The sequence below is a fragment of the Orcinus orca genome, chromosome 6 (assembly GCF_937001465.1).
Source record: "Orcinus orca chromosome 6, mOrcOrc1.1, whole genome shotgun sequence".
Classification (NCBI taxonomy): Eukaryota; Metazoa; Chordata; class Mammalia; order Artiodactyla; family Delphinidae; genus Orcinus; species Orcinus orca.
Genome location: NC_064564.1, coordinates 65,041,418 through 65,054,519, shown reverse-complemented (window position 1 = coordinate 65,054,519; position 13,102 = coordinate 65,041,418). Strand labels below are relative to the sequence as shown.

At 38.1% G+C, this 13,102-nt stretch overlaps 1 protein-coding gene across 3 annotated transcripts in view; it reads left to right on the top strand.

Moving 5' to 3' along the window:
• Positions 1-2,609: 2,609 nt before the first annotated feature.
• The window catches only part of RIC1 (RIC1 homolog, RAB6A GEF complex partner 1), a 136,573-nt gene continuing 126,080 nt past the window's right edge, over positions 2,610-13,102 (top strand). For 2 of the 3 annotated variants that reach the window (XM_033404406.2, XM_033404407.2), the window contains exon 1: positions 2,626-2,976. In XM_033404406.2, coding sequence (XP_033260297.1) covers positions 2,833-2,976 — 144 coding nt within the window. In that variant the 5' untranslated portion in view covers positions 2,626-2,832. Of the gene's footprint in view, positions 2,977-13,102 lie in introns of all 3 variants that reach the window. The other variant, XM_004279111.3, reaches the window with a different exon arrangement.

Below are 13,102 nucleotides of genomic sequence, written 5' to 3'. Positions count from 1 at the left end.
AGCTAAACTCTGTACATATTGGTGTTTATTTCTTAGAAAATAATCATAGGAAAAGAAATAGTTGGGGCCAAAGGTGTGCATATCTTTAAGATCTCTCTTTCTTAAATGTAATGCCAACTACTCCTTAGAAAAACTGCACCAAATTATACTTCCACCAACCGTTTATAAATGTACCTCTGTTTCTGTGTACGAACATTTCTTCTAATTAAAAAAACCCGTTAATTTGATACATGAAAACACATACCTATTAATGTTCACTTACACCTGAGTCTTAGAATAGAGTTCATTAAGTTTGACTTGAGAGTGACGGTGGTGGTGTAGGGAAAGGAAGAGAAGGAACATTCAGGGCACAGGAATTGCTAGTGTATTTAGAGTAACATTACACTGATATTTGAAAGCTGTTAAGTCCAGTTCATAAGGTTTCTATCATAATGGGGGAACTCTTAAGTAAGGGATTGTGGAGAGTCAGATATTTCACTTTTCCCCCCACAGGGCGAAAGGCCTACAGGGTGTCACTGCCTGGAGCAGCTACCACAGTTCAGTTCAATCCAAAGATCACTAGGTCTGTAGAAGGAAGGCCAGTTCTCTTCAGGCCATGTGACTTTAGGCATGTTCACCACTCTGGTCCTGTTTCCTCATTAAGAAAGTGAGAATAACATCACACCAGTATTACCTACCTTGAAGATTTACTGTGGAACAAAATCAAGTCATGCATTTGAAAATATTCTGCAAACCTTAAATACTACAAAGGAATGTGGCAGGGAAATTAGATTCTAAAGCCAGCAAGTAAAGTTAAAACTGAGAGCAATGAAAATTACTTAGAAGTTCCTTAAAATGTGCTTGAGGGCAGTTAAATGCTAACATTTAGGAAGCACGTGAGAACAAAGAACCTCTGAAGGAGAGCTGGGATGAATACACTCTCAGGAAATTTTGCCAGTGGAATTGGTGCCCTGTAACTTATTTTAATTTCCTCTCTCTTTCTGCCAAGTGCATAACTGAATCTGAGAATGTTAGATGACAGTATGATGCCACTGTTATTCTTCTACAATTTTATATTGGCAAGTCAAGAAACCACTCTGGGCCTCTTTATTTGTCTAATGGTACAGTTCAGCTGGATCACGGTTTCATCCAAAATTTCCTTTGACAAATACTTTGAGTTTACTATTCTTACTACGTTCCAGGCTGCTTTGCTGTTTGTCAGAAAAAAACACCAGGAAGGAGACACGGTCTGACCACAAGAGGCTGGTGAGCAGTGAGGCAATTTCAACTTTGATTTGAGGAATCCTGGGTTCTTTGATCGCCTTCTGGGGAATGCACTGAATGTTTAGGAAAATTATGGAAAGTTACATATTTTGTTATGAATACCAGCTACAATACTACATCTGATACGGATTAAGTTACTTTGTTTCCTCTTTTGCTGTTTATCTTGCTACTTTTTCATGTGAGCTAACATTTTTTTTTAAAACCTGGGCTAACTTAAAAATCCTTTAATTGAAAAAGTAATAGAAACACGTGGAAAAATTCAGACGGTACAAAAAAGTAGATAATGAGAAGCAAGTCTTTTAATCCAGACCCCCCCCCCTTCCCCTACTCCGCATTCCCTCGCCACTCCTGCCATCCTATTCAGAGGTAGAGTCAACACTTAAGAAAACCCTCTTATTGTTAAGGTGATCCCTGGGTCCAAAAAGTTAAACATTGAACTACAGAATCTCTAAAGTCTGTTCCACCTCTAAAATTAAATCTTACACCCTACTGAGAGTGCAAAAGAGAAAGCCTCGCCTTGTTTAACATTATGGTTGGTAAAGGGACAGAAAAATGCAAACTGAATTCAAAAATATACACTACATTTAGAATTCCTGAAGGACAGAGAACAGGATTCAGGCACTTCCATGGTGGTTTATTTACGAATTGAAATAAAGGGCTCCTCTAGGGTGTAAACTCCATGAGGGCAGGAAGTTCACCAGCAGGTTTCACCGCAGACCTTGTCACACAAGAAAGGCTCACTGGGCGAGGGACACGACAACCCAGCACAGAGATCACGGCCCAGAATCCAGGACCGGAACTAGAGCACGGAGCGTCACGTGACTCGTCCTCCTCTGCAATTTCCCCCACCCCCACCCCCGCTCGGCGATGCAGCTCCGGGACCGCCTCCATCAGAGGCCGCACCAATCCGCGAGGGAAGTCAAATTTGGCTAGGCCAGGCAACGGGCGGCTCCAGCTCGTAGTCGCCTTGTAGCTGCGTCTCGCTGGCTCGGCCCACTTGTCGCCGAGTCTCAGGCGGTAGTCCCGCCTTCCAGCCCAGACTACACGCTCTACATTGCAAGTGGGAGGTGCAAAGGAGCATGGGGCGGGGGGGGGGCACAGGCGCATGCGTGTTGAAGTGAAGCCCAAGGCGAAGCTTCAGAAAGCAGAGGGAGGGGGAGGGGAGAAGTCTCCAGTACGCGCGCGTGCTCAGCAGCCCTCCCTGGCCAGACACACGCGGCGCGGCGTGGTGACGCCAGGGCGGCCCGAGGAAGGGGCGGGGCCGGGGCGGGCCTTCCCAGCTTTTCCAGCTCCTCCAGCTCCTCCCGCCCCCTCCCGGCCCCGACTCGCTCTCCCCCGCCCTACCCTACACTGGGCCCCGTCTGCGCCGGGGTGCCTTAGTCGCTTAGCTTCGCGTCGGCCCGGCCCGGCCCGGCCAACGGGCAAATGCCCTGAGCTGCCACCCCCGCCGCCGCCGACTCGGCCGGTGGCGGTGTGGGAGACGGGCGTCCGGCCCCGGGCCGCTGAGTGTGACGGACGGGGCCGGGGGCCGCCGGGCGCCGCGGCGTCGGCGGCGGCTCCGCGCGGACCATGTATTTCCTCAGCGGCTGGCCCAAGAGGCTGCTCTGCCCTTTGGGGAGCCCGGCCGAGGCGCCTTTCCACGTTCAGTCCGACCCCCAGAGGACTTTCTTCGCCGTGCTGGCCCCGGCCCGCCTCAGCATCTGGTACAGCCGAGTAAGTAGAGCCGCCCGCCGTCTCTCGCCTCTCCCTCCCCGGCGTCCCGGCACCGTCTCGCCCCCAACTTCCCCCCAGAGTCTGGGACCCCTGCCCCTTCGCGCCGGACCCACTCGTCTTCGCCGTCGGCGTCCTTGTTCCACCTACTCGGCCACACGAACCGCCGGGTCCTAACACGTCCTTCGGCCAGGGCTCCAGGGTGGATGTCGTCGCTGCTGCCCCAAATCCCAGCGCCTCCCTGCGTTGGACCGACTGCCGCGCACAGTGCGGACCCCAAGCGCTCCGTCGGCAGAGCCCAGACTTTCCCTCCTCTCCTTTCCCCCATTCGCTGAGGAACAAATTTGTTTAAACTTTCCACAGTTAGGAATCTGGCCGCTGTTTTGTTCCTAGCCCTTCCTTGCCCTAAAGGCCATTGTTTTGAAGTTAGGGAAAGCCTGTTGGGCTTTACCCAGTGTCAGACTTTACATGCTGTGATAACTTATTTCTGGCAACTACAGCCAGAGTTATTTTTTACTAAAGTTTTGATAATCCAACTCCTCGCCTCACCCCAACATCTCTTTTTCACTTTCAGGCCAGTTCTTTTTTCTGCTGCTCTTGGACTCTTCTGTAGAGAATTGTAGGGGGTTAGTAGGAGCGGAATTAGAGCTCAAATCTGTTCGCGCTGCTCCTGGTATTCACACCTGGAAGTAATAAGATTTGGGAAGAGCGTGAACCGGTGTTCTGTTTTTACTTTCTGTGAATCTTGCTTTTTTATTTCTTGTATCTAATTACTGAGTAGATAACTTCAAAAATAAGTGGTGGATAGGATACTCCTTATTTTCCGTAACGGTTCTGTTTATAAAAGCAACAAAATAGAGTATAAAAATGCCCCCCCCCGAAGGCCGTACTAATCGATGTCAGAGTAAAGTCGTTCTCTTTTCAAAGCTAATTTTACCAAGTGGAAATAGGTCGTGACCTTAGCTTTGTTAGATCTGTGTGAAATACTGGCTTTAGTTAAATTAGCTAAAACTGTCACATCTGTGTATCTGACCATTTGAATGCCTGTGAGGCCCTTGACTACCCTCACACACAGCCCTGGTAAAAGTGATGATGAGATTTAGATATTTCTGGTATCTCTTTTATATGACTATCATAGTTAGTGTTTAAATCAGACTATTTGCCATTAAGTTTTAGCTGATTTAATTTTTATATATCAGAACAAAATAGGCTGTTATAATACAACAGTGTGACTCTTCTGTCTGGTGCTTGATGGCATTTTTTGAATATATGTATTGCATATCATTTGGTTCTTAAATGAGATACTAATTCATTTACAGCGTGTATGCCAATTGAATAATATTTTATTTGGTTGTATATAACTATTATACTTAAAGCATACAAAGAAAAAAATAATTAGAACTTGAATTTTAAATTGCCTTCTGAATTTAGTACATAATTTCACTCTAATTTAACAAATTGTTTGTAAAGCCTAAAATTTAACTTTCCTTATCTCTATAAAGGGCAGACCTGACTTAATTTTAGGCGGAACTAAACTTAATTTGTAGGAGGAAGAGACCAGAAGCCTGTAGGCTACTATTCCTCTGTAGAAGAAACAAAAATGCACCTTGACAGGGATATTGTGACTATTAAGAATATCAGTTTTTTTTTGCTTTTGGACTTAGATACTAAGTAAATCAAAGGCAGTCCTGGAATGTAAAACTACTCATACTTCTTTCCTTCAGATTCCTACCGTGCACACAGATAGCTACTTCCTACAGAAGTGCTGGGGCCACTACCATTAAGATCCACTGTGCAAAAAGTTAGTTTGTACAGAATCTGTGGGCTCAGAAGTATGTGAAATGAGATGCAGGAAAACCTTAGAGGAGGCTCCATGGTACTGTAGGTTTACGAATGGTTAACTTTGATCTCTGGCATCACTGTCACTTTAAAGATCAAGTATTGGACCAGGTGAATTTAAGGTCTATAACTGGGTGAATGGGGGAACAGGTGCCAGACCCCAGTTTCTATTTTGATTTTTTAATTTCTAAACTTAAATTTATTTTAACTTACATAATTTAGGTCAACAGACTTCTTTTAGAAGTGAAAACACCTCTAGCTAAATTGAGTAGCTATCAGTTATTTCTATATAATTTAGAGTGAATTGGTTTAAAATGTTTGCGTGAGAACATGAAAGCTTTGATTTTGGAGACATTGTATATGCAAGTAATTTTACAGAATAAAGTGAATTTTGAAGATCTGAAGAAGGGTTTTATGGAGTTTGAGGTGTTAAAAGCAGCTTGAGGGCATTTGGAGACAGGGAGAAACATGCTCAAAGAGATGAGAGGATATAACACGATTGGCTTACTTGAAATTTTGTTAGGGCTCTCTTAGTAAGTTAAACTCACTTAGGAGGAATGCATTTTTAAAAAGAAAAAAACTAGCCTTGTGGGAGGATCGCGCATTTGATAGTCTAGCTGTTTTTTGTTTTTTAATGTCTAAAAGAATTGCTGTCTGGAAAATGTTGATTAGACATGAGACAATGGAAACATTAAAATAAAATCTCTAAGGATAACTTGGGTACATTTTATTGGTCTTCTAGTGAGCTTATATGTATCAATACCTCTTACAGCTACTATTATAAACTCTAAGTAGCTATTTGGAATCCCAGTGTTACAGAATCGTATCTCTTCAAAATTCTTTCCTGACTCCAAGTTTGAGAAATGTAGTATAGTGCTTTTCAGATGTGTTAATAAACAAAAGAGTTTCTGTAGATACTCACTTTGCTTTTTGATTTCATTTTTAGTGTGAGGATGTGACTTGTTTTCATTGTAACATGTTGATGTAAATTGCTTTCTCTACTTTGTGATTCTACTTAGGAGTTTTAAAAACTACTTGAGCTTACAACAGGGATCATCCATATATTTTGGAACCCAAAAAAGGTTTGGTATGTATGTTAGATTGGGATGCTAGAGGTGGGACTTACTTGATGGAGCAGTTGATGATGTATTTCTGCCAAGGGTATTGTAAAAAGACTAGTTTCAGCTTTGAGGATGAAGCTGCTGTTTAAAGCACATTATGATTTATGATTGACATGTGTGTTGTGTGAGATGAATTGTGTTTTGTATTGTATCAGAGAGCCTAGAATTATTCCTTTAATATACTGCTTAACTGTGAGTACAAAAAGTCTACATATGTGAACCACAAAATGATACCTTAGAATGCTCTAATTCTAAATTAGTCTTATCTCAGTTTTCAGGTCATTGATTATTTCAAATACATGAACACCTCCTGTGAAAAAGGTAGTATAAATAGGCAGTATATGAAAGGGATTAAGAGGCACATTGTATGAAAAAAACATTCTATCCAAAGATATTAGTGTGTTAATATAAATGAAAATTTTGTGAGTTATCACTACTAATAAAAAGCTGAAATAGATAAATAATTACTGGCCTTATGAAATAAATTGTCTTTGAGTAACCCTGAATAGAAACTTATCCTCTTGTTGCTGTATACTAATAATGGAAAACAATGAGATAGACGTTCAAAGAATCAGGTGTATGGTTAAATGTGTGACCTTAGGAAAGTAACTTAATTTGGATGGTACTTGTATTTTTCCAGCTCTCCCATTTCTCACCTTTTAAACCCTATTCTGTTAATGCCTCCAAAGAGCCTTCCTTATAAACTCACTGGTTGGAAGTCATTTAGGGTTCACTGTTGGTTAAAGAATGAAGTTCAAACTCCTTAGTTTGATAACAGAGACACTCCCCACTTGGAATGCTCTCTTGCCCCATCTCTGCCTATCAGAATATTATTCAAACTTTAGCTACTGTTGAAATCCTGCTCTGAGTCATTCTTTATTTACTGTAATTAGAAGTGTTCGTTTTTTTGATGAACTACTGTTTGTACTGTAGTTTTGCACACATGCTTTATTTCTCCAACTAGATTGTAAGTTTCTGGAGTGCAGAAGTGGTCTTATTTATTTAATTGAAGTGTAATTGAGTTACAACATTGTGTTATTTTAGAAGTGATCTTATTTTGTATTATCCATAACACTTTGCACAAAGCACATGCTTAATAAGTATTTAAAATAAATTAATGAATTTAGGGTATCTGTCCTGTGCGTAGCACAGAATTTTTTCAAGTTTTAATAATTGGAAGATTTTTAAATGTTGACATATAACTTAAAAAATGTGGTAATACTAAATTACAACTTAAAATCAGAAAAATTTGATTAGGGAGGGTTATATAAGTGAAGGTGAATTAAATACTTTTTTATTACACACAGTCCAAATTATATTAGAAAAGTGGTACATGTTATTCACAATAGCCAAGATGTGGAAGTAACCTAAGTATCTGTCAATGCATGAATGGATAAAGGAGAAGTGGTACATATACACAGTGGAATATTATTCAGCCATGAGAAGGAAGGACATCTTAAACCATTTGCGGTGACATGGCAGGACCTTGAGGGCATTATGCTAAGTGGAATAAGTCAGAGACAATTCATGTATGATATCATTTACATATATGGAATCTGAAAAAGCTGAATGCATAGAAACATTCTAGAATGGTGGATACGAGGGGCTGGGAAGGGTGGAAAAAAGGAGATGTTGGTCCAAGAGCATAGACTTCCAGCTGTAAGATGAGTAAATTCATGTACAGCATGGTGATTATAGTTGATAATACTGTATTATATACTTGAAAGTTGCTTAGATGAGAGTAGATTTTCAATGTGTTCACGACAAAAAAGCAATGGTAATTATGTGACATGATGCAAGTGTTAGCTAAGACTATGGTGGTAATCATTTTGCAATATATAAGTGTATCAAATCAACATGTACATCTTATACAGTGTTATATCTCAGTCATATCTCATTAAAGCTGTGGGAAAAAGTGGTACGTGATAAAGCGTCCTTCTTTAATTATTAGATAATCTGCTATTTGCCAAAACTTAAACTACTGTGTAGTATTACAGCTAGTTGAAATCCTGGTTCCTAGTATGTGTTTATATTGATGTGATCTATGGAAAAAGAAGGTCACACACACAAAAGAAGCAGAATAAGAACATTAAAGACATTTTGCTTATCTTCAGGTGCTTGTGAATTATCGAAGTGATCCATTTTACTCATGAACATTCATTCTGAGTTTACTGCGGACTGTGTGCTTTACAACATGGGAATCAAAGTTCTCTGAATTTAGGTTCTTAACATACCTCACTCATGATTTTTGCCCTGTCCTCATAGTACCTATCCAGTCTAACTTTTAGACTTGAAGTTCTCTTTCAAAATAAATTTATATCTTTATTACAAATGGAAAACTATCACCACTTGTATGAATAGAGGGTTACTGCATGAGGGAATACAATGAAAAGAATGTTATGAAAATCTAGTTTCCTGCCAAAGGCTGTTACCTTTTTCTTTAAAAGGGCAGTTTGCAGATTACATGAGAGGTATTTAGAAGTAAACTGGCCCCTCATGCAGATTTCCTCCGTACCTAAATCAAAAGGATTGAAGAATTGAAAAAAATTATTTTCTCACATATGATTAAATATTTAATACAGAGTTTATATGTTACCTAAAATAGTATAGAAAATATTGCCTTAAAGCATTCTATTTACTGCTAAATAAAGCATTTATTCAGTTTCAGGTTAGAAAAGATAAATTTACAATTTAAGCATTTAAAAATGTTCTAGAATTCAGACTTGCTACAGAGTGAGACAATTGCTTAATTTTCTTCTTTTTTTAAAAAACTGACCAGCAAACATCAATTGTTTGGAATCAAGGTATCTTACTTTTCTTTTAAGTTCATTATAATTGCTTTGCTTTGAGTTGCTATCACAAACCTGTCTCCCCAAGTGATTGCCTTATTTCAATCATAAATCATACCTAAATTTACATACGAAATTTTGGATATTAGTAAATATACAGGAGAATTTGCTGTGGTTTAATTTTCAAACAGCTTTATTGAGGTGTATAAAATACATCTATTGTAAGTGTATAGTGATTTTTAGTAAATTAATAGCATTGTGAAGTCATCATTACAGTCTAGTTTTAGAACATTGATAGCAACCTCAAAAGTATTATGCCCATTTGCAGTCAACCTCTGCTCCCACTCCGGCCCCAGGAAATCATTGGCTGGCTTTTTGTCCCTTTGGATTTGGCGGTACTCCTTTTTATTGCTGAATATTATTCCATTATATGGATATACCATATATTTTTTTTAGTCCATTCACCAGTTGATGGGTATTTCGATTGTTTCTAATTTCGGACCGTTATGAATAATGCTACTGTAGACATCTGTGTATACTTTTTTGTGTGTGAGATTATATATTATCATTTCTCTTGGGGAGATACCTAAGAATGGAAGTGCTAGGTAGTATGGTAAGTTTGTTTTTAGCTTTTTAGGAAACTGCCAAAATGTTCAAAGTAGCTGTCACATTTTGCATCCGCACCAGCAGTGTATGAAGGTTTCTGTTTCTCCACATCCTGTTAACACTTGTTGTCAAGCTTCTGTCAATCTTCTTTATTATAGCCATTTAGTGGGTTTTTAGTGGTATCTCATTGTAGCTTTAATTTGTATATTCCTAATGACTAAACATGTTTAACATCTTTTCATGTGCTTATTAGCCATTTGTGTACCTTATTTGGTGAAATATCTATTCAAATCCTTTGCCCCCTTTTTTTTTAAAATTGGAGTGTTTGTCTCATTGAGTTGTAAGAGTTCTTTATATATTCTAGATACAAATTCTTTATCAGATATATGACTTGCATATATTTTATCAGTCTTTGGTTTGTCTTTTCAGTTTCTTAATGTGACCTTCTGAAGAACAAAAGTTTAGTTTTGATGAAGTCTGGATTATCATTTCTTTCTTTTATGAATCATGCTTTTTGGGTCTTATCTAAGGAACCTTTGGCTGGTCCAAGGTCACAGACATGTTCTGTATTTTCTTTTGTAAGTTTTATCATCTGAACTCTTATACATAGGTCTGTCACATGTTTTGAGTTGATTTTTATGCATGGTTTGAGGTAAAGGTCTAAGTTCGGTTTGTTTTTTACATATAGATCCAGTTGTTTTAGCATTATTTGTTGGAAAGACTCTTTTCACTATTGAATTGCACTGGCACCTTTGTCAAAAATCAGTTGACCATAAATGTAAGGGTTTATTTCTGTATTTTCTATTCTGTTCTGTTAATCAATATGTCTATCATCAGGCAGACATCACACTATAGCTTTTATGGCAAGGTGGTGAAACTCCTACTTTTTGATTTCAAAATTATTTTGCTATTCTAGATCCTTTGCATTTCTATATCAATTTTTAAGATCATCTTGTCAATTTCTACCAAAAAGAAAAAAGAAAAAAAAAAACCTTGCTGGTATTTTCAGGAAATGGCACTAAATCAGACACACATAAACATGAGTGTTTCTCCTTTTATTTAGACTGTAAAAAGTTTCTGTTGTTAATCGACTATACTTCAGTATAAAATAAACAAAACCAAAGTTTCTGTTGACAGTATTTTTTTGTTTTCAGTGTACAGGTCTCTCACTTTTGTTAAACTTATTTCTAAGTATCTTATTTATCTTTTATGATGCTGTTTTGAATGTAATTTCATTTTCAGATTGTTACTGGTATATAGATATAAAATTGATTTTTGTATATTGTTCAGCAACCTTGCCAAAGCTTGTTTACTTCACTAGTTTTTTTTGTAGTTAGAACTAATAAATTCAGCAAAATTACAGGACATAAAATCAAGACGCAAAATTCGGTTGCATTTTTATACAAAAACTATGAGCATCCAGAAATGAAATTAAGAAAAAAGTTCCATTTACAGTAACATCAAAAAGAATAAAATACAGGCTGTGGGGAGAGTTTGAGGTTAACATATACACACTACTATGTATAAAGTAGATAAAAAACAAGGATCTACTCTGTAGCAAAGGGAACTATATTCAGTGTCTTGTAATAACCTATAATGGAAAAGAATCTGAAAAAAAAGTGTGTGTGTGTATCTGATATAACTGAGTCACTTTTCTGTATACCTGAAGCTAACACAACATTGTCAGTTAACTAAAAATGGTTAATTTAAAAAATGGTTGTTGGGAAAAAAAGAGTAAAATACTTAGGATTAAACTTAACTAAGGAGGCGAAAGACATAGTCGAACAACTACAAAACATTGCTGAAAGAAAGAAGATGGAAATAAGTGGAAAGACGTCTCATCTTTACAGGTTGGAAAACAATATTGTTAAGATGCCAGTAGTACACAAAGCAGTCTACAGATTCAGTGCAATCCCAACAGTGTTTTTTTGCAGAAATACGAAAATCACTCTAAAATTGATACGGAATCACAAGGGACTCCCCACATCAGTCTAGCTAAAATTTTATCAATTTTTTAGATCTTTACAGAGAACCAGCGTTTGGATTTACTGATCTTAGTCTATTAATTTTGTTTTCTATTTTATTGATTTCTGCATTGAATTTTCTTAAAAAATTATTTTCTTCAGCTTGCTTTGGGTTTAATTGTATAAAGCAAATTAAAAGTAAAGTAGGGCTTCCCTGGTGGCGCAGTGGTTGAGAGTCCACCTGCCGATGCAGGGGACACGTGTTCGTGCCCCGGACCGGGAAGATCCCACATGCCGCAGAGCGGCTAGGCCCGTGAGCCATGGCCACTGAGCCTGCGCGTCCGGAGCCTGTGCTCCACAACGGGAGAGGCCACAAGACTGAGAGGCCCGCGTACCACACACACACACACACACAAAAAAGTAAAGTAAATTTTGCTAGGTTGAAAACAGGTTATTAATTAGAGGCATTTCTTTTTTTAAAATAGGCATTTTAAGCTCTTAAGTTTTTTCTAAGTACTTTATTAGCTGTATTCCATAACTTTTTTCTTGTTTTTGAGCAGTTTCAGGTTTACAGTAAAATTGAGAGGAAGGTACATAGATTTCCCATATCCCCCCTCTTTACACATGCACAGCCTCCCCCATTATCAACATCAGTTATCAGAATGGTACATTTTTTTTTAAACCAAGGATAAACCTACAGTGACACATCGTGCTTACCCAAAGTTCATAGTTTACCTAAGAGTTTACTCTTGGTATGTGTGTTCATTTTGGTTGGACAGATGTCTGATGACATATCCATCGTTGTAATATCATACAGAGTATTTTTCCCTCCCTAAAAATTCTGTGTTCTGCCCATTCATCGCCTGCCCCATCATAACTTTGATACGTTCCAATTTTGTTTTCATTTAGTTCAGTTTTAAAAATTTAACCAATTTCTGTGAATCATGGATTATTTAGAAGTGTTGTGGTTTAATTTCTACATATTTGAGGATTTCCCAAATTCTTTCTGTTATTGATTTCTAACGTAATTCCATTGTGGTTGGGGAATATATATTTTGGGTGATTTTATTCTTTTAAGGATATTAAGACTTGTTTTATGGGTTAACATATGGTTTGTGTAAGTGAATGTTCAGTGTGCACTTGTAAAGAATGTGTTCTGCTGTTGGCAGAGTGTTCTCTAAATATTAGGTTAAATTGGTTGACATGGTTGTTAAGTGTTCTGTAGCCTTGCTAATGTTAAGTCTAGTTCTGTCAGTTATTGAAAGTGAAGATTGAAGGCTCCAGCTCTGTTGTTGAATTGCCGGTTTCTTCTTTGAGTTCTGTCAGTTTTTGCTTCATGTGTTTTTGGGCTGTGTTGTTAGATTTGTATACATTTATAATTGTTTTATCTTCCCTTTGTATTAACTGATTTATCATTATGAAATTCCTTCTCTCTACTAATGTTCCCTTTCTTGAAGTGTATTTTGTTTTGCCTTAACATTGCCACTACAGTTCTCTTAATATTACCACTTGTGTGACATATCTTTTTCCACCCTTTTACTTTCAAACTGCTTATGTCCTTCAGTCTGAACTGTGTCTTGTATAGGTATCACATACTTAGATCTTGCTTTTTTGCTATTGTTTCAAAAATCCAGTCTGATAATTCCTGCATTTTGATTGGACTGTTCAGTCCGTTCACATATAATGTGATTACTGATGTGGTTGGATTTACATTACCTATTTTGCTATTGCTTTTCTACACCTCACATGTTTTTTGTTTACCCGTTATTCCTTTAATTGCTTTGATTTCTTAATCATATTTTCTGAGTTA